The following is a 22410-nucleotide window of genomic DNA, read 5'->3' as shown; positions in this document are numbered from 1 at the left end:
AATGTACCAGAAAACAGTTCAAACGGAGTCCGTTTGACTGACAATAAGGAAGGAAGTACAGGAAGTGAAGCTAAACTCCGTGTTGCCTTGATTTTAATGCAAAGTACTACAACCCCAATTCCAATGAAGTTGGGAGTTGTGTAAAACATAAAGAACAATGTTTCTCAACATACAGTTGCAATGAATTTAGGGATTTCATCATCTACAGTCCATAATATCATCAAAAGATTCAGAGAATCTGGAGAAATATCTGCAAGTAAACAGCAAGGCTGAACACCAACATTGAATTCCCATGACATTCGATCCCTCAGGTGACACAGCTGTAACGGATATTACCACACGGGCTCAGGAACACTTCAGAAAACCTTTGTCAGTGAACCCAGTTCATCGCTCCATCTACAAGTGCAAGTTAAAACTTTACTATGCAAAGCGAAAGCCATATATCAACAACACCCACAATGGCCGCCTGCTTCTCTGGGCCCGAGCTCATCTAAGATGGACTGATGCAAAGTGGAAAAGTGTCCTGTGGTCTGACGAGTCCACATTTCAAAATGTTTTTGGAAATCATGGACATCGTGTCCTCCGGGCCAAAGAGGAAAGGGACCGTCCGGATTGTTAACAGTGCAAAAGCCAGCATCTCTGATGGTATGGGGTGTGTTAGTGCCTGTGAAAGGTACATACAGGTTTTGGAGCAACATATGCTGCCATCTAAGCAGTGTCTCTTTCAGGGACGTCCCTGCTTATTTCAGCAAGACAATGCCAAGCCACATTCTGCACGTGTTACAACAGCGTGGCTTCGTAGTAAAAGAGTGTGGGTACTAGACTGGCCTGTCTGCAGTCCAGACCTGTCTCCCATTTTCAAAATACGACAATGCAGACCCCAGACGGTTGAGCAACTGAAGTTGTACACCAAGCAAGAGTGGGAAAGAATTCCCCCTACAAAGCTTCAATAATAAGTGTCCTCAGTTCCCAAATGCTTATTTGTGTTGTTAAAAGGAAAGGTGATGTAACACAGTGGTAAACATACCCCTGTCCCAACCTTTTTGGAACGTGTCGCAAGCCTCAAATTCAAAATGAGTGAATATTTGCAAAAAACCCCCCAAAAAAACAAAACAGAAAAAAAAAGTTTATCTGTTTGAACATTAAATATCTTGTCTTTGTAGTGTATTCAGTTGAATATAGGTTGAAAAGGATTTGCAAATCATTATATCCTGTTTTTATTTATGTTTTACACAATGTCCCAACTTCATTGGAATTGGGGTTGTAGATTAAAAATGGGAAATCTTTTTTTGAACTTCCCTGAATACATACATTAGGCACGAGGAACAAACTATAACCACAGCTTCTTTATATCTATAGTATGAGTCTATGGATACTTTGGGTCACTGTGAACACACAGTAGAAACTTGCCTTTTTTTTTTTTCCTTTTTATTTTTTTAGTTGCCAAGTACAGCACAATATAGCTTATCTTGTGTTCAGCACCTTTCCTGCAATGCTTCCACCCACATAAATTGATATCAAGTCCTCACATTAATGAAAATCTCTTTTTTCCTGTGTTTATGCTAATATTGAAGTACACTTTAAAGGGAGAATTGCAATAAGATGAAACAGATTTTACTTGAACTCTAGACATTAACCACCTCACAGTATACAACAGAAGTGAGTATACCCTTGTGCATCACGCCTCATCTTAATCTCATCAGTTACTATTTCTCTGTTCTTTTCCCTTTATAATAGCTAACAATAGGGATATATTAAAGAGAGGAGTAGTGTTGCTGCATTCATCAGAAATTCTTTTTGGATAATAAGGTAATTAGTCTTAATATAAATAATGTAAAATAACAGTTAACTGTGGAATCTCATATGTCATGCAGCCAGACATTACTCCAGATGGCAGCAACCCTCTCTCTGTGCCAGAACTTGTAAACAGACAAGGTGGAACATAAGACAGAGGACAGTCACATGAACTAGTTAAGTTCTGCAGTGTTTTAATCTACAAAATTATTAGTTGTATGCATGCTGTGTCAGGGTCAACTGGCCTACAACCACACAGCAATGCCTAACCACGTTCTGCAGAGGTGTGTGGACATTAACCTGCAAGAAAAGAAGGCTGGTGACAACACTTTGACTGGTAGCCACACATTTCAGCTGCATTTAAGATATATCTTAATTTTAAGTGCAATTAATGTATCAAGTGGCTCTGCAATACATACACATTATGTATATTGACCAAGTTTATCCCTGTACATTAAACTGTGCTCAGTTTTGGCAGTTTTTAAGTGTTTTGGTTAATTTTAGTAAGGTAGTCTGATATTTCTCCCTTTTAATCAACCAAGAAATGAGTTGCTAATTAGTTTTTGGGTTATTTTTGTGACAAATTAATGACTGGGTTTATTGAGTACTGCCATGCAATCTTTACTTGTTAGAATGGTGTAATTATTCTGTCTTTGTGTTGTCTTGAAAAAAAAAAAAAAAAAAAAAAAAATGTTGGCTTGCAAAGATTGTTGATGCATTCCAGGTCACTGAGCATGTGCCATTCCACTTTTCCAAACCCTTGCTTGTAATAATTTATGACCTTGAAACCAATCATGATTGTTTATGCTTGGACTAATTTTGTGGGGATTCATTCAACCAAAATGTCCTTTCACCTGTGTCGTCCTAGCAAAGATTCTTCCCTTGTCTCCATTTTTGGATCCATATAATTGCACAGAAACACAAACACACAGCCGGTGCATATTCACACATGCACAAGCCTACACAAATGGAGGAAGTCAAACGCTTGTTTCCCTGTATACATTCTCATACATTTTCAGTTTGATTCACACAAAGGCAACAGGCCTCATGGGGGTGACTTTATCTTTGTATGGTAAATATCTTTATTCCCCACTGAAATGACCCGTTTAGTCTGACAGCTGCCACTGTTCCCAACACAAGCTGTGTGTGATGTATTTTCCAGTTGATGCTTGTTTAAGGCACATGATTCTGTTTCGTGAGAGCATTCCTGGTTTCGAAAGAACCCAAGGCCTCTGCTTTCATGAGTTTCATGTTTGTTTCCCATTTCTGTCTCTTCAGCACAGCCTGAGGCTGCTTGGTTGCCACCATATTATTGTTCCATAAGCGTCTCCCATATAGATTGTAGGACTTTGCATTAGAAATGGGGCTCATGGGGCTCTTCCCAGGATTCAGCTTCTGCAGTGGTTCAGTCAAGTGCTCCTAGCTAAAGCAATTCCCTGGAATGTCTGAACGTTTGTGCGGTGTTGTTGTGTTTTTTTTTTTTTTTTTACTAGCGTTTTCTCTATTACAAACCACTCAAGTGGTGAATACAACTCATTTACAGTAATGGAATATTTATCACACGTACAGCGGGTTTTACAAGACAGATGTCATCCCTTTCACAGCGTCGGGCTGGTGTGTCAGGTGTTTAATTTATTTATTTCTTTTTAAAGCCTGTAATCTGGAAGCCTCGCATTTTCCCTGACTTGTCTTTACTAGGCCCATGTTGACAATTGGCTTGCATCCTGTCTCTGATATGTACCCGATGGCCATGTGAGCTGGCCGTAAACTAGCTATGTTATAGGTGTGTATTGACTGGTCAACAGATCTTGATTGGCCTGTATCCTGTAAAACACAACTCAAATGTGAATGCTTTTATTATCCACATTAGTAATAAATGTGTAAAGCTGAATACAAACCATGTTTTATTTTTTCCCCCCTTCTCTGTGTGATTGTGTCTTCAGGTGGAATGGGCCTGGTCTGTGGAAATGCTACTATTAAATTCTGTAAAAATGTAGCTAGAAAACAAGGTTTCTAGGAACTGAGGCCTGTGCAACTTATCTTCAGTGCTTAGGTTTCCCAGTTTTTTTATTGCATTTACCATCATATTCCACATCTCACTTTTATGAGACCTGCTTTCATGTAATTATGTTTTATTAATTATCCAGGCATCCTTTCTCCACCTTCTTATTTTCATATGTTATGCTTTCAGCTTTTTTTCTTATGTAGTTTTTCTTTTGTTTAGCTCTGTCTAGCCAATGAAGCACAATGCTACTGAAGAATTTGTATGTCGTAGTGTGTAGAGAGACATCCCAAGGATTTCAGCTTCTCAAAACCTCGCCTCATCCCTCTGTCGCAATCCTTCATCGCAGCCTCTGACCTTTAAATTTTTCCCCTTCATTTCCTTTTGAGTTTTGTTGTCAGCCTTCCTCTCCGTCTGTTCTCGTTTTGATGAAGACGTGCTAATAGATGTGCCCTTTTTCCTTGCTTTTACTCATTGCAAGTTTCGAATAGTCTCCTGACTTGTACTGAAGCCCCTCGCCACTTAGAACAAACCACAAAAACACACTTCAGCGTACCCCGCCTCTGACCCAGTGTCAGTTTGTACAGGCCCCGGCCCCTTTGAAGTTAAGTGAGTATAGCTGAGAGATGAATAGTTTTGTTGGAGAGCAAGTACAAATAAACTTTTATGTTATTGCTGCTACATTTACATTGATGCTTTCAAAATACAAGCTTTAAATAAATGACCTACTTAAAAGACAAACATTTTATTCTGTGGACACACAAAGATTGGCATTCCATTGGGTTGGATTTACTCTGTAATGAAAAATAATACACAATGAACATTTGTTTGATCACATCCTTGTTTTCTTTCCAAACTTTAATTTGGGAAATTTAATCCTTTGAAAGCCAGCAGTGCTCTTCAGATTTGTCAGTGTCCTATATTTCAATAATAATAACAGATTTTCATAAAGAAACCCTCTGAAATATAAGCTTAGTCTGAAATATTTCAACAAAAGCCTGCTGTTGGTAAATATAACGTGTATGCAGTTAAAAGATATCGGGCTTATCACTTAGCTGCAGTAAGGCAGTTGTTAGACCACAGAACAGAGTGTTGGTCTCACTTTGTTGCTGCACCGTATCAGGGGTCTGAGCTGGAATAGACAGCTCATGGACACTAGTTGGTCTTTAAAAGGTCAACCTTTAATTTGACAGATAACTTACAGTGGGATCTCTGGGACTTTGCTGTCAGGTTTCCTTGCCTTTTATCTCCTCTAGCTTCAACCGTTTCCTCTCTGACACACACCCGCCATGTTGTGTCTCTCTCCTTTTTATAAAGATGTTCTTTCCACAGTTTTGTGTCAATCCCTCTTTGCTTTTCTCCCTCTTTTCTATTCGCCCGCTTTCTCAGCTACATCTCCAACAGGATCCTGTTCCACTACATTAATGGCTTTCATTTACTTTAGTTTGTCTGCACTCAGATCCCTCAGGTCCAGAGTTAGCTGCTGTTTTATTTATATTGTTTGTGTTTTGACAGTTGTTTTGGGTAAACTTTGCCAGTGTACTTATTCACTCAGGGAAGGCTTCGTTCTTCATTGGAGTAACAGTGTGTGTTTTTTCTAAATTCATTCAGCCTGCGCTGTCAGTCAGCAGAGATCCATATCCTGCTGCTTGAAAGAAACACACAGGGAAATAAATATGAAACGATGAATAAAACATATATTGAAGTAGCTCAGACATATGTAAGGTAAAGTTTTAGACCGTGATATCCATTGTGGATTAGAAATTAGGACAGTGACCAGCCCTGAGACTGAATTATGCTATAAGTAGAAGTTTGTGGAAGTGGAACATAAACGAAGTGGAAGATTAAATACATTTGGCCTCTCTCTTTCACTTACTCACATTCACACACACTTGTGCACACACCGGTTCACATCTTAATTACTGAGGCTTGATGGGTACTTAACCTTGCCCCTTGCTGCTTATGCTAATGCAGAGAGGTCAAGAGTGTGCTGAGTGGCTGGCTTGCTGTCAAATCAGCCAGAAACAACTGTCGGGAGTGGAGATGAGAGGATGAGGGAGACAGAGGCGCAAGGACAAGCCAAATGTAGGAAAGGAGAAGAAGGGGTAGGAAAAGTAAGGATGTAGTAAAAGTAAATCATTTCTACCTGATGTGATTTTTGTCAGTGTGTGTTTCTGACTTTGCACCCCCCAAAATATTTTGAATTTAAAATCAAAATGAAATGCAGACTGCTGTACATCTGATTTACACAAAACTCATCACTACTCTTACAGTATGACCTCATCCTTTAAGCAACATGCTTATAAAGGAGCATATGGCTGGCTCTGTGTGTGTGTGTAATGAGCTCATTCTCTCCCCCACTATGTAGAGCTGAGGATGTTGAGCAGCAGGGAGAGTCATTGAGAGGACACAGTTACACCAGCGTTATACTTGCCATGTTTGCAAGTGTGCAAAGTGTTAGTGCCCATGTGATGTGACCTTCATTATTGGAGGGTGTACGTGAAAGTCTGTGCTGATGTCCAGTTTGTTGCGACCACACCAACTTATCACTGCAGCTGCTACACTACAGCGGCATTACCAACTGTAAGCACACTAGAAAGAAATAAGTGTAATACGAGGTGTGCTCACAAAGTAATGTGACTTCATCTATTAAAACCCCCCAAACCATACCAGATTTATATTTAGCTGTTTTTTTTTTCCTTCAAGGTCAGCTCCTTGCACACTTCTAGACCACTTCCTTTCGGGTGCTATTTTTTAGCTTGCTCCATTCTCAGCACTTGCACTTGTGTGTCTGTAATAAAACCATGTAAATCAAACTTGCGTAGAGAGGATGTGTCAAACCGACCTGAGATTTGCATAAAGGATCATGATCGATGATTACCAGCTGCAACCCAGAGACCCATCAGATGCTTCCAGTGGTAGATCCCTCAGGGTCCAAGTCTTTAGGCAGCACTTCAGATCAGGAGTGTGACCAGGACCATGCTTCTTAATTATTCAGAATTTATTTAGGTATTTTCCTTTGTTTAGGGTAATGTTGTTAATGCTAAGTTCTCCTGAAACATCCTGATGCTTAAAATGAAATTTAAGTTGAAGAGCTGCCATTTGGACAGACTGATGGAGATCAGTGGGCCTTGCAGATGCACAATGTGGAATTTGCTAAATAAGAAACCTAATTACATTAGTATCTAGAGTTCACAGCCTTTTCACGGCTTTATTTGATAGTTTTGTAGTGGAGAGAGACAGGAAAGCAGGAGGAGAAATGGGGAAGACACGCAGTAAATGGCGACAGGTCGGGACTCGAACCTGTGCCAGCCGCACCGCCACGCGGCATACATGGTCGCCTGCTCAAGCCCTGAGCCACCCTGGCTCCTGTGCCTTTGATATTTGTTCTGGTTTGAATCTAAACAACAGAAAACATTAAATAAAAAAAGGATAAAGATTAATACCTCTGTTGGTCATTTTTCTTGTTAACATAGACAGCTGTTTTTAGATGTAAAACGTGTGACAGTTGTGAAAACATCAGCATATTAATTCCGTTTGTCGCTACATGTCAGTTGCAGTCACTGCCATAATCCACAAAGGAAGGGCCTCTCTTTCACTTCAGGTTTTGTTGTGACAAAGTTGAAGAGGCCTTTATATAGGTCATGCACTGTGGTCCTTCCAATGCCTAAAGTTATTTTAATGTCATATTCATAGCAGGAACATCTCCCAAGTCAACCTGATCAATTCAGTTGGACATTTAGTCTGGTCTAATTTGACTGATTCACTGTGTCCACTGAGCTGTTAAAAACCAGTATGTACAGCACAGCACTCTGTACCATGCATACATACCACAGAGGTCATACATGTATGCATAGAATATTGTGCACTGATGCCATTGCCAGCCAGGACTATGAATATGTGTATTTATTTTATCTTTGGCACGTGTGTGTGTGTGTGTGTGTGTGTGTGTGTGTGTGTGTGTGTGTGTGTGTGTGTGTGTGTGTGTGTGTGTGTGTGTGTGTGTGTGTGGTCTTGAGGCTATGGAGAGCAGTGACAAAGAGTTGACAGAGGGCCGCAGAGATTTAGGGCGAGGTGCCAAAGAAGTCAAAGAGAAACGTGTGTGTACCCACACACCTCGTCGTCTGATCTTGGGGGACATCTGCTCCAGGCCGGGGCACTGGCAAAGAGCGCTTGGTTGGGCTCAAAATTATCACCACGGCAACCGCATCGCATAATCCCATTCCTTCTCATCCCACCCAGGAACTGCGTATGGCGTGATTGGCCCGTTCCCCCTGGGGCACTGAGGCGACGACTCAGGCGCTGTCTGCTTACTCGCTGTGTCAGCTATGGCTCTGAGTCTGTGTGCAAAGAGCGAGTAGAGCATTAAAGGAACGTTTGGCGCATTTTGGCAGGAGACGGTGTGAATTATGCAGACGCACCCCTACTGTGAGTGTGTCTGTATGTGCGGTGATGCCAGTGTGAGTTCTTTATGCTGAACGGTGTGGGAAGAACAAGCTACTCTAAACAGATACTGACTCTTTTGTCCTGTTTTTGCTGTCTCATGAAAGTTTGTCTGCCCACCTTTTTATTATTTTACTGGCATCAGGATTTCTACTACTGCTGTTTCTTTCTATCTCTTTCCAGGAATCTGTTTTTGTGAGTTTTTATACAAACATCGTATAATACTAAATTTACTGGACTCAGATTCTCCTCCATGCCCATACATACAATAAAACTGATTCTGGTTTTGAAACAACACTGACTAATGCAACTGTTTATAATCAAATATTTGCAAAATCCTCAATTTCTGCCTTCATCTATTTCCCCCTCATCGCTCCTCTCATATAAACTTTAGCTTGCATCAGTCCCACCATTCCTCATACATGTGACAGATTAAACTGGCTTTAAATTAAGATGTCTACCTTTACATTTCTCTCCAATCACACCATGCTCTCTTTCGCTCCCCCTCCACCTTTATCACTCTCCCTTTGTTTTCCTGAAGAATCAAACAGTCTAAATTAAAATGCAGCTGACAGTTCTGCATCCAGTTGCATTGCTCCTCCTTGCTGTCTTAGTCCCATGATTCCTACCTCACTTACATGCAGCCCCCCCATTTTTCCCTCCCTCTCTACCTCCCTCTTTCACTCCAGCTGTCAGGAGGCTTCATTATTAAAGATTCATTGCAGAGTCTGGGTAGCTCTTCCAAAAGCTTTTGTCAGACAGACTGAGTGTCTTAAATCTCACTGCCACTAACTGGATGTGACAGAAAGACTTGCATAAATCCACATGCACACTCGCAAATACACACACAATTTCCTTCTGCTTTGTTTCATGATTTTACTACTTCGCTGATATTTAATTCAAATCATCTTATCAATTAGGACTTCTGATGGCTTCTAAAATGCCTCACCAGTTGCCACTTTGTGCTATATGTTTAATCAATGTTGTAAATATTTAATATGCAACATGAAATTGGCATGGCTGCATTTTACTGTCCGTACTGGATTATGTTGTATTTGATGCATTGCCAATTTATATGTACATGTACTGTACCTTAGTTAACATGAAAAGGAAAAATGGTACCGTCACTGTTTATTAGCTTTCCAGCAATGCGTTCCACAAACATTCTGCAGAGTTGTGATAAATGCTCTCCTATATGTGCTTCATACAGTGCTGAAAGGATTACCATGATCATTGACCAGTCAGCCTATGATATTTCCCACAGTCTTCCCAGGAGTGGATGTTCCAACACATTAACTTAAAGCTCCATCTCAGACTCTTCAGGTCTCTGTTAGCTTGTTAAATGTGAAAGTTTATGACAGTACAATTAGAAAAAGATCAAAAAAAGTCTGCCCTGTTTGGAAGGGTTACAAGGAGAAAACCTCTTCTCTCTCAAAAGAACATGGCAGCACCGCTTAGGTTTTACATTTGAACAAACCATAAGAGTTCTAGAAGAATGTCCTTTGGAAAGATGGGACAAAAGTGGAGATGTTTGGCCGTAGTGCACAGAACCATGTTTGGAAAATAACAAACACAGCATATCAGTACAAACACCTCATGCTAACTGTCAGGCACAGCGGTGGAAGGGTCATGATTTGAGCTTGTGTTGCAACCACAGGACCTGGGAACCTTGCAGTCATTAAGTTGACCATGAGCACCTCTGTGTACCAACGTATTCTAGAGTCATTTGTGAGGCCATCTGTCCAACAGGTAAAGCTTGGTACAAACTGAGTTATGCAACAGGACATTGACCCCAAGCACAGCAGCAAATTTACATCAAAATGTCTGAAAAAGAGAAGAATCAAGGTGTTGCGTTGGCCCAGTCAAAATCCAGAGCTGTAGTTTTTGGGCTCAACCGTTTAGTGACTGATCATGCTGTACTCCTCTTCATACATGGACCTCTTCTTAGATCACCTATTCATTTGTGATGTGATTTTCCAGTGGTGTAGTGTATTTATTATTATATCATGACACAGCAAATTCTCATTCAATACAATAAACTCACAACACAAGTTATTTTCAACCAACATTTCACCTGCTAGATTTATTTAATAGATTTGGGCCATTAACCTTTTAATCAAATTCACACTTAAGTTTAAATTTATTTATACTGTAAATTATTTAAATAGTTTGAGTTTAAGAATTACGTATCAGATTTAGTATACAGAATTATATCACTGAATGCCATTGATTTTGTGCTTGTCTGTATGCTTGTTTGCATTGTTGCCGTTATCCATTAATGACTTGAGAAAACAGTAGCCTTATGTGGAAAGATAAATGAAATTTGTTGGGAACAACAGCCATGATTTCAAAAGGCTGTTTTCACCAGCTATAGACTAAAACACTTCCAGACCCTCAACCAGTCAGTGCAAAGAAATGTGCAACGTAAGGCTGAGGGAAAACTATAAAAAAATTAAAAAGACTACAGCGTTGTCATTCTATCAGACATGTCTCATTTTAAATAAACAGTGGTGACTGGCCTGGCAAGGCTGTCTGGAAATCTGCTTTAATGTGTCGGGGGCCAGATGCATTCTGCCAGAGCAAATGAAGCATAAGCTCTTGGATTCATTTATTTCCCAGGCTATCAAAGTATTTACTCTTATTGAAAACTGCATTAGAATATGTCCGCCCAAGATATTTTATAGTGGAGTTCAAAGATTACACACAGATGGTCAGAGGGGGGAGACTTTAACACATTGGATATAAAGGAGTCAATCTAGAACCATTAAGGTTTACCTAAACTGTATCGTTTTGACTGTAGTAATTTTCCTGGGTTAAATCATTAAGTTGTACAAACATTGGTGCCAAACTTCCCACATACTGCAGTTAACCACTTTATCTATGCTTTTTTTCCCCTCATTTGTTTGTACAGAAAAGCCCAGGAACAGCAGAAAAAGGTGGTAGTAGCAGGTTGTGTTCCCCAGGCCCAGCCAAGGATGGACTACCTCAAAGGGCTCAGCATCATTGGGGTATGTGTACTTCATGTATACATCTGCATATTTTGACTTTGACTGTATTAACGTTCAGCTCACATAGGGTAGTGTTCAAACAACATGTTCTAAATGTCTGTGCGAGTCTCTTTGTGTTCCTTTGTGTCCAATGACAAGTACAGACAGACACTCGATGAATCAGGAGGTCTTTCACCTGGCTGCTAACCTTGGTCTGCCTTGTACTCATTCTCATCATGCACAACATTTCCCAGTCACAAGTGTTCTGCATGAGGAGGAAGATCAGGTACATTAACCCCTGTACTATGGGGAGGTGTTATGGGTGAACAGAGACAAGTAGGAAAGGACACGTCAATGATCCCTCGACATAGACTGGCTCCTTTAAAAATGGCATGGGACAGCCTGGTCCTCTAGTTATTTTGTTGCTAAAATTAAGAGTTAGAAAGCAGAAGGAGTTTCAGATAGTACAAAGAACCAAAAGACAAAGCAAACATTTTTGTGTAATGTCTATATTGTTAGACAAAGAATAATTTTAACTTTAGCTATTATGTTTTGCTTACCAGCCTTTGGTGTGAGCATGAGTGGAGTGCATAACAAAGTGATACAGAGCAGAAGAATTATTCTGTTTCACCTTTGTAATCACAGGAAGGAAACTAATGGATATGTCAAGTCTATCATTAGTTAATAGCTAAATGAGTGTTCCTCATTGAATAATTGATTTAGTTTGTTTGTTTGCTTTTCTGTACACTGCCACTGCACAGCCCTGACAAAATCATCCTAACAGTCTTATTCCTAATGCATACACACACCGGGCACTTGATTAGTTTTACCTGTTCATCTGCTTGTTAACGCAAATATCTAATCAGCCTATCACAGGGGTCGGCAACCTTTAATACGGAAAGAGCCATTTGAACCCTGTTTCCGCGGAAAAAAAAACCACTGAGAGCCGCAAGTACTAGCGGAAGCCGGTAGCCGCTACTGGAAGCTGGTAGCAGCTACCGCGAGTGACGCATATATTGAGAAACGAAAATAAATACCGTATTTTTCGGACTATAAGCCGCTACTTTTTTCCCACGTTTTGAACCATGCGGCTTATAGCCCGGTGCGGCGTTTCTGTGGATTTTTCTTTAACCACCAGGGGGCTCTTTAGCAGGATATGAATCATGGGACGTCAAAGTTGGAAATCAAAGAAGAAAGCGCCAACAAGTGCTAGCAGCAGGCACAAAAGAGATTTTTTTCAAACTCCCTCATCATGGAAACCACAAAAAGAACTTCCTATGATGCCGCTTTTAAGTTGAGGGCTATCGACCTGGCACTACAGGAGGGAAATAGAGCCGCTGCACGTAAGCTCGGCGTGAACGAATCAATGGTGAATTGACTTGTTATAACTCAAATTTGGGGTTGTCTGTCCCCCTCTGCTGAGTGCCGAGTAATTGTGGAAAACCGAGAGCGGCGGAGATACCAGCGGCTTATAGCCCGGTGCGGCTTATATATGTACGTTTCCAGTTTTTTCCAAAAAATTTGTAGGTGCGGCTTATAGTATGGTGCGCTCTATAGTCCGGAAAATACGGTAAATAAAATGATTTTATTTTAATATTTCAAGATCACAATAATGTTCCAGTTTAGAACTACAACAAAAACCAGACTGACAAAAATAAAATGTACTTCAATTGGATACTTATAATTTACTTCCGCAAGCCGCACAGAGCCGCCGCATAAGCCTGAAAGAGCCGCATGTGGTTCCGGAGCCGCGGGTTGCCGACCCCTGGCCTATCACATGGCAGCCACTCAATGCATTTACAGTCATGGCCAAAAGTTTTGAAAGTAAGTCTTGGTTTTCACCAGGTTTGCTGCTTCAGTGTTTTTAGATCTTTTTGTTAAATGTTTTAATGGTATACTGAACTATAATGACAAGCGTTTCAGAAGCTTTTATTGACAATTATATTAAGTTAATGCAAAGAGTCAGTATTTGCAGTGTTGGCTCTTCCTTTTCAAGACCTCTGTAATTTACCCTGCCATGCTGTCAATCAACTTCTGGGCCAAATCCTAACTGATAGCAACCCATTCTTGCATGATCAATGTTGAGAGTTTGTCAGAATGTGTGGGTTTTTGTCAATCTGTCTGTTGAGGATTGACCACAAGTTCTCGATGGGACTAAGGTCTGGGGAATTTCTAACCATGGACCCAAATTTTTTTATGTTTTGTTCTCCGAGCCACTTGGTTATCGCGTTTGCCTTATGGCACAGTAGTCCATCATGCTGGAAAAGGCATTGTTCTTCACCAGATTGTTTTTGGATGGCTGGGAGAAGTTCCTCTTGGAGGATTCTTTATTTATCGCTGTGTTCTTAGGCAAAATTGTGAGTAAGTCCACTCCCTTAGATGAGAAGCAACCCCACACACGGATGGTCTCAGGAAGTTTTACTGTTTGCATGACACAGGACTGATGCCAACACTCACCTTTTCTTCTAAAGGTGAATGCAACCTGAAGACAACCTGCTGAAGTTGAAACAGCATCTGATTTAAGTGACTTTGGTGCCAGACGGGCTGGTGTATATCAGAAACTGCGGATTTACAGGGTTTTTCCCACACAACTATCCGCTAGGTATTTACAGAGAATAGTTAAAAAAAGAGTAAATATCCAGTGAGTGACAGCTGATAGGGAACTCAAAAAAGTAATTCAAAAACTACTTGTTACAATTAAGGTATGCACAAGAGCGTCTCTGAATGCACAACACGTTGAACCTTGCTACCACACTGGGTGCCACTCCTGTCTGCTAAGAGCAAGAAACTGAGGCTACAGTTTGCACAAGCTCATCAAAACTGTACAACAGAATACTGGAAAAACATTGTCTGGTCTGATGAGTCTCAGTTTCTGCTGCAACATTCAGATGGTAGGGTCAGACTTTGGTGTAAACAACATGAAAGTATGGGTCCATCCTGCCTTGTATCGACAGTTTAGGGTGCTGCTGGTGGTGTAAAGGTGTAGGGGATATTTTCTCGGCATACTTTGGACCTCATAGTACCAACTAAGTATCATTCAAGTACCACAACCTACCTGAATATAGCTGCTGACTACATCCATCCCTTTATGCCACAGTGTACCCATCTTCTGATGGCTGCTTTGAGCAGGATAACGTACCGTGTCACAGAGCTCAGATAATCTCAAACTGGTTTCTTGAACATGTAAGTCAGTTCATTGTACTGAAATGGCCTGCATATTCACCAGCTCTCAATCCAAGGGAGTACCTTTGGCCACCGCCTTTGTGGTGGAAAGGGAGATTTGCATCATGGTCTGCAGCCAACAAATCTGCAGCAACTGTGTGATGCTATCATATTTCCAGCACCTTGCTGAATCTGTGCCACAAAAAGGAGGGTCGTTGGGAAGACAGAAAGGGTCCAATATGGTACTAGGATTTGATAAAGTGGATGAGGGTATATATTCACTCCATACTCACATTCAACCAGGATTTACCTTCTAAATCTCCATAGAAAGCTGTGATCTTATTTTTATAATTACATAAATTTATTTGCTTTTATGAGAAAAAAACTGCCTTGCTAAAAAATAGGAATAAATCAAACATTATAATAGTCTTAATTACTGTCACTGTCTTAAAAATAACACTGGGCAACAATTTTTTTACTTTTTGAATGTTGTCTAGATTTCTACAACTGATTTAGGGTATTTTTGCCCTGCTGAATCAGGAAATGGCATCCGTTTTTCTCCATCAGGTTAGGTTTTTGTGCTAAGTTGATTTGAAAAAAAATCAGATCTTGTGACAAAATCGATTACATTTTTGTGGCATTATCAGCTGATTTTTGTCAACACATATCATCCTAAATATGTTTTTAAGAGAAAAAAAATGTTTTTCCAACAACATATATTGATTACCTGATAGAAACATCGATTACTGTAAACTGAATGGTGGGCAATGATAAAGGTAAGTACACGTAAATTGCATGTTGCTTCACCATTGTTCAAACTTCAGGGCTTGAACTTCCATTTCTTCGAACTCCTGGAATGCCCAGCGGCAGGGACTCCATCTCTTTCATGTCCTGATGGAATCTCACCCCCTGCTCGTCACTCATTGAACCCAGGTTCTCAGGAAACCGGTCCATATGTGAAAATAGGTAGTGCATCTTGATGCTCATGTTGCAGTCCAGGTTTCTGAAAGGTCAGCATGTTGTTGACAAGTTCTGCATAGTTTCTGGCCTTATTGTTGCCAAGAAAGTTCTTCACTACCAGATCAAATGCCTTCCACGCTTCCAGTTCCACTTCGTTCATTGAGTTTTCGAACTCTGGATCTCTGATGAGCTGACGGATCTGAGGACCGTCAAAGATGCCAGCTTTCAACTTCTCCATGGTCAATCCTGGAAAAGCCTGGCACAAGTAAGTGAAACAGTCACCATCCTTGTCCAGAGCCTTGGTGAACTGCTTCAATAAGCCGAGCTTGATGTGAAGCGGTGGGAAGAGTATTCTGTCCACCAGAGGGTCGTTGATGACGTTCCTTTCTTTGCAAGGCACCAATTCCTCCCGCACAGGCCAGTCCTTCTTCGTGTAATGCTGAGCACAGTCCCTACTATCCCACATGCACAGAAAACATGGGTACTTGGTGAAGCCAGACTGTTGTCCCAACAAAAAGTTCACCATCTTCAGGTCAACACAAATAAACCACTTATGCTGATCATAACCAATTTTCTCCAGCACATACTTCACCGCTTCATACTTCTCCTTCAGTGTAGTCGAGTGAGCGATGGGTACAGAGGCAACCTTTCCTATACACTTCGTGGGGCGGCTGCGCCATTAACTTTAGTTTTGATCCACCAAATTTATGCTTTGCCGCACCAATTTTTGGAAGACTTCGAGGTTTTATGACTTCAAACTGATCCCTTTTTGACATAACCAAAAACGTAAAAAACGACATGTGGCCATAGCTCAAAAACTTGACCTGATTGAGAAAAACCAATGTGATTTTTGGATTCAGGGCATCAGATTCGTCCTAAATCAGCTGAAAAAACACAGACAACAAATTTGTTGTTGACCAGCGTAATAAATTGAGGTCAGCTCAGATGCTAAGTTAAATATTCTTTACAATAAATAATGTGATTCAGTTTAAGTAAAAATTCCACCATGTAACTTAATAAGATTCAGATAAAGTGCCATGTATGTATAATATGATTATATTGAGATGAACTGGTTTGTATAAATAATAGGCTTCAGGGTGTGGCAGAAACAACTGCCGGACCTTTGTGTCAAAAGTTGATAGAATTTTTAACTTATAGACACACACGCACAAAAATAGATGCATGCCTGCATGAACAGGCACACTTGGTAACAAATACAGACAGGGGCATATGAGAATGTACCACCCCCCCCCTTCCCGCGTTTCCCACAGTGGAACATATAATGGCAGTGGCAGTTGGTGGGTTATGCAAATTGGATGCAAATACTGGATCAGAATTTGTATATAGTGATTGCACTAACGGCTGGATAAGGGGTGGTGTTTAAAAAAAAAAAAAAGAAGTGCTTCCTATTAAATTCATTTTATATGGCCTGTGCGCATATCCCCGCCTTTGTGTGTTATTTTAATGCTGTTGTGCTTTTGTGTTGCTGTTAAATGAATGAAAACATATTATGTGTAAGGTTCATAGACTGTCACGCGAGCCTGCAGTGTTTCGCTTCTCTGAACTAGACTTGTCGCTTCCTGTAGCTGACACACACACACAGAGGTGTGTGTGTGTGTGTGTGTGTGTGTGTGTGTGTGTGTGTATATATATATATATATATATATATATATATATATATATATATATATATATATAATAAAATTATTAATGCATAGATATCACGTTACTGCTTGTGGTTCGGTTATATTTATAGACAGACAAACCAACAGCATGTAAAAATAAAACTTGAACACAGCCAGAAATTTATGTCACTCAGAGGTTTAGTTTGTTTTGAAGAGAGCATCTGCTGGAACATTTCTGTATATATAGATATACTTTTTGTGCAGTAAACGTGTGATTGCTTTATACATAGAGTGAATGGTAAATGAAATGATTCTTATGTAGTGCTTTTCTACTCTACTTTGATCACTCAAAGCGCTTCACACCAATTCATACAAACACATTTTCTAAGCTCGAGTGTTTTCTGTCTGACGTTCACACACATTCACATGCCAATGAACGCATTGGAGAGCAACTTGGGGTGAGTAGTTTGCCCAAGGATCGGACCATCAACCTTCCAATTAGTAGGTGACCTACTCTACTTCCTGAGCTACAGCCACCTCCTGTGTCAACTGAATATATCAGTATTTTTATATTTCTTTCTATGAGTACAATGAAGGATTTAAAAACAGCCAAAGTTGAAAAGTGTGATTTAAATTACTAGCTAAAATGTACACTTACTCTAAGTAGGTACGCCTGCTGCTGCTCTGAATGGGCAGAGATTGCTTGACCATTACATTGAAAAGGGTTTTACTCTGGCATGCAGCATACATGTAACTGCTTCCTGCAAGGCACAGTGTGCATCTGAGTGAATATGTTTGAAAAGAGGCTTATTTTGAGTAATGGACCTGAAGGCATTGAGAGCCAGCATCAAGGGCCAAAACGGAGACCGAAAGCGAAGAGAATTGGAGGTGGAAGGGATGCTGGGAAGAAGAAAAGGGAAAATAATGGCAGAAAAATGCTCACGTTTCTCCTGTCACTTCTTTAGTGTTCTGTTCATGACTCCGTTTCTTTCTTTACCTTGATTCTGCTTCTTTTCCTCTTCATGTAATATCTGATGGCAGATAAGTAAAGTGAGAACTCCTCTTTAATATAATTTTGCTCTTTTGGTATCCAGATTAGCCTCCTTAAAACCTGTCTCTTATTAAGCTGTGGCCTGTGGGGGATTGTTTATTTTCTTTTACATGACTCTGGTGGTTCATTATAGTATCCATTAGCAGAACTACATTGAGGAGAATAACACACAGTTTGGATTTAGGGGTAATGCTTTACTGTTACCTATACGATCATCTGTTTGTCACCTTCTCTAGCTTCATCTTTTACATAAAACCCTACCAGAGCCTGTCTTTGTCAGTACGTACACAAACACTCTGTGGCATTTAGGAAATCCATATTCCTTAATCCTGACCGGTGACAGCGCAGCGTGATTGTAGCTTTTTGCATTTGTTTGTCTCTCTTCTTATTGCGTATAGCTTTTGTGTATATTTGCAGACCCACCTTGTTTAAATGTAGATCAGTATGTGTGTGTGTCTGTGGGTTGTCAATATCGGGCTTCTGTTTGACTGTGTGATCTTGGGTTTTTCAGGATCAATAAAGTTTTCTCTTGTTTCTTTGTGTTACAGGTCCAGCAGATTGATCGAGTGGTGGAAGTAGTGGACGAGGCTGTTAAAGGTATTTTAACACACAAAGGCACACACATCCTTTCTTTACTCTTTGTGTGGTCTTAACGTAATGCATTCCCTAGCTTCTTACCCTAACCTTAATCATCACAGCTAAACCCCAAACTAAGTTGCTTTAACACAAATCCATCTCCTGACTACAACACAACAGCACCATGTATGGAATATTTTAGCCATTTGATTTTAGTTGGTTCACTTTTACTTCTTTACTGCAGTCTACTTGACTGTTAGAAATCAGAGTCTATCACACTGCTTTAGAAGAGCACACATTCAAATGCTAATGACTTAATATTATTCTAATGCCGTAAAAAAAAATCCACCAGAGTCATTATTGGCTATAATGGAATGTTAAGGCTGTTAAAAAATTCAGAATTTTCCAGAATGAATAGAGGGGGCATGTGTTTTGCGTTATGTGAGTCACTTTTTCATGGTTTATAGGATGGTAAATTAAAAAAAAAGTAACAAAAACCAAAAACTTTGACTAAATAATTGGATTTTTTTAATGTGTAAAATAAAAAAGAAAAAGTCATCAGTTTTGGCATTGAACCCTATCAGCTGTCTGAGCTGATTGTTAAATAATCTTCTCTGTCTGAGCAGCTCACTGACAGACACATGGCAGTTATAGGTCATCCGTTTTTAAACTGTTAGTGAACCACCACACTTAACTGTTTAATGAAGGTCAGAGAGAGTTTACAGTGTGAGTGAGTCTAGTCAAGCTGTCATACACCCCCAGCTGTTCTTTAATAAAGAAAAGATTGAGTTTGCAGTGTGTGTGTGTGTGTGTGTGTTTATGTCTGAGTGACTACTTTGCACTGCAGGCTTCATTCTAATGAAGGACAGCTAAACTAAGGCTTAATTTTACAATGTGTCATCAAGCCTAAACTGTCTGGCTACACACAAGCTCACAGTCATATATACACACTGACTTCTATTCTCCCTTTCTTCTCTATGATTTGCTCATTCTGCAACCCCCCCAAATTTCCTTCTCCCACCCTTCCTACATCTTTTGATCTTTTCCCGTCCTTTCTTTCGCTTCTTACTGCCCTGATTCTTCCCTCCCCCTTCTCTTCCCACCATCACCCCCTTCCATAGAAACTAATTTCCCCAGTATCATTACAGTTCTTTATGACCTCGTATAAACTGAGAGCTGTTATTCCGTCTCAGAGGCCTGAGCATAAACCTTAAAGCTGGGGGATTCGTCTTTCGTAATGGCTACTAAAATACTTACTTCAATGAACTGCTAATAGATACAGGTCTTTGCTGTGCCAAAATTGCTTGCAGGTCTGTTTTCCACATGACAGGAGGGCTAGTATGCTTTTTAGAACTCTGTTCTTGATGTGTATCACTTTTTCATTTGGATCCAGGCTTTAGAAGAATTAAACATCTGTGATTCCATAAGGATACCTCACTATTGTAAAGCTGCTTTTAATCATACTGCGTCTATGCAATATAGACCTCAAGTTGCTACCTGCTGCAAATGACAGGACATGTTTTTATCCCATAGTTGTGTCTCAGGTTGGCTCAGTGGGTGTGCGCTCACTTGTACAGTGTTATTTAGTTGTTCTTGGTAGTGTTACTGTGGCTACAAGCTTTATTTCCCAAATCAATTTGTTTTAGCTGTGCCAGAAGTTAATTTTTTTTGTTAACAACAACCCGTCCTTTGACAGCATCGTGTATTCCAAGCCCACTGGCTGTTCTGTTTTACAAACAAACACACACATCAATGACACCCATGGATGGACATTTTTACAAGGGCAGCTTTTATTATTCTTAGCGATGCGCAATAGACAAATACACGCCATGAGAACAAATGGGCTTTCAAAGAGTAAAATATTTTTAATCAAGAAGAAATATATGGAAACGCCCACAAAAGGACATCTAACACAATCCAACCGTGTTTTCACACTTAATCTGATCTTGGGACTACTGATATGTTTCTGATGTATTTCTTTTTAAGGGCTTCTTTTTTTTTTTTTTTAAACCAGACTCCTAATATTGATATTCTTTCACTGAGAGGATGGCCTTGGATGTTTGCTTTTCACCTTATATTCATTTATCGTTTAGAAACAGTTTATAGTTAGTGTGTGCATGCCTCACAAAGACGGGGAGCAGAAAAGGTTAGACAAGCTAATTTGTGTGTAGTGACAGATCGGTGGCTATATGGCATCCATATAACCTTGTGATCCTTATTTCACCAGTATAAACAATCTGTTTGGCTTTATCAATGCGGGGGGGGGGGGGTGAAGCAGAAGTGTGAAGATGTGGTTGAACAGATGCAGACAGGTACCAAGAGACAAGTTGAGACATTCGCATATATTTTTGTAGTCATCTGAAGATGTTCTGAGTATTTTTTTTTTTTCATTCTGAGAGAGCCCCTCTAGATGTGACACCCCCCCCCCCCCCCCCCCCCCCCAAATAAATAAATTAATTAATTAATTTAAAAAAAAACCCTGTTTCTCTGTGAAGCATCAAAGCCTGTATGACTTTTAAGGGAAGCACTCTTTGGAAATGCTGGCCATAAGGCACACAGTGAAACATACTGCTGTTATACATTTGATGTGCATGTGAGATATTTCCCATCAAAATTAATCTGTGTGGCATTTTTCAAAGAGGGTCTTACATATTTAATAAACCGTTTATTAAAATGTTGAAAAGATAAATGAAAAAACATTAAACCCTCCTGTCCTTCTCATCTGCCACCTCTGTCCCCGTCTTTTCAGTGCCCCCCCCCCAAAAAATCCAATATTTCTGCCTGCTAGTTTACAATCAAACCAGGGAGCTCAACAGGACCTGCTGCTTATGAGACATCAGACACAGGTCAACAGGTCATCCTTTTAGCTTTCTACCTCTCCCTCCAAACCATCCATCTGGCTGGCCTAAACATCTTTCATCATCATCCAAGCATCCACCAGTCTAGCTTCACATCCATCTGTCACTGCCTTCCCTCCCTTCTCTTCTCTAACGTGTTTTAATGGGACATTATGAGTGGATGGAGCATTTATAGCGGTTTAGATTTAAACGAAATAAAACAACAAGGATAGATTGAGAGAAGTTCAGGAAAGAAAAGAGGGCAGTCAGTCACAGGAAAATGTAGTATTAGGTTGTGTGTGTGTGTGTGTCTATGACTATGCAGGGTTGCCCATCACAGCAGTTGGCCTCTGTAAACTCTATAATTGAGATGACAAATAGTGAAGCGTTCTTTGGTTTTCTTCAGCAACTCGTATTAGCTATTTTATCTCTTGCTTCCCATTCATGGTCCCCTAGGCCCTGAAATTGAATTTGGCTTTGGGTACATTCCTGGAGTGACTCCATGCTGGCAACGAGATTATTTCTAGAGTCCTCTGTAGTAGTCACAGTGACAGGGGTCCTGTGCAGTATTAGAGAGCAACGGAGTATGTGGGGAATGACAATTTCCAGTTTTATTAGAATGGACAAGCTCATTATTTGGAAAAACATCTGGAAATCCAGCAGCATACTGGTAATGGCTTTCTTCTGACAAGTCTGTGTTTGCAATTATGTTTAGTAACTATATTTTCCGACCATGCAGAAATCAATGTTCAATATGAAATGGTAAAAAAGAGGGAATTCCAGAAACAGATTTTTACCACAAACCTGCACCAAAATTACTGGTGTGCCTTTTAACGTTTCACATATCCCAAACTTTTCGAGCCATCATTAGTGCATGAGTTTTAAATCCTTGTTTTATGACCGAGGGATGGACGCACAGATCCAGGAAACAAAGTGTGGCCAATTCTGGTCCAAGTCCCAGCTGTTTTTCACA

At 40.2% G+C, this 22410-nt stretch overlaps 1 protein-coding gene across 1 annotated transcript in view; it reads left to right on the top strand.

Annotated features, from left to right (window-relative positions):
* The window catches only part of cdkal1 (CDK5 regulatory subunit associated protein 1-like 1), a 260220-nt gene that overhangs the window by 59066 nt on the left and 178744 nt on the right, over positions 1-22410 (top strand). Inside the window, exons 5-6 of the mRNA XM_030750431.1 lie at positions 11151-11247; positions 18573-18621. Coding sequence (XP_030606291.1) covers positions 11151-11247; positions 18573-18621 — 146 coding nt within the window. The remainder of the gene's footprint in view (positions 1-11150; positions 11248-18572; positions 18622-22410) is intronic.

This window comes from Archocentrus centrarchus, chromosome 16, assembly GCF_007364275.1.
Source record: "Archocentrus centrarchus isolate MPI-CPG fArcCen1 chromosome 16, fArcCen1, whole genome shotgun sequence".
Classification (NCBI taxonomy): Eukaryota; Metazoa; Chordata; class Actinopteri; order Cichliformes; family Cichlidae; genus Archocentrus; species Archocentrus centrarchus.
Note: the sequence above shows the minus strand (reverse complement) of the source record. Positions and strands in the feature narration are given on the sequence as shown.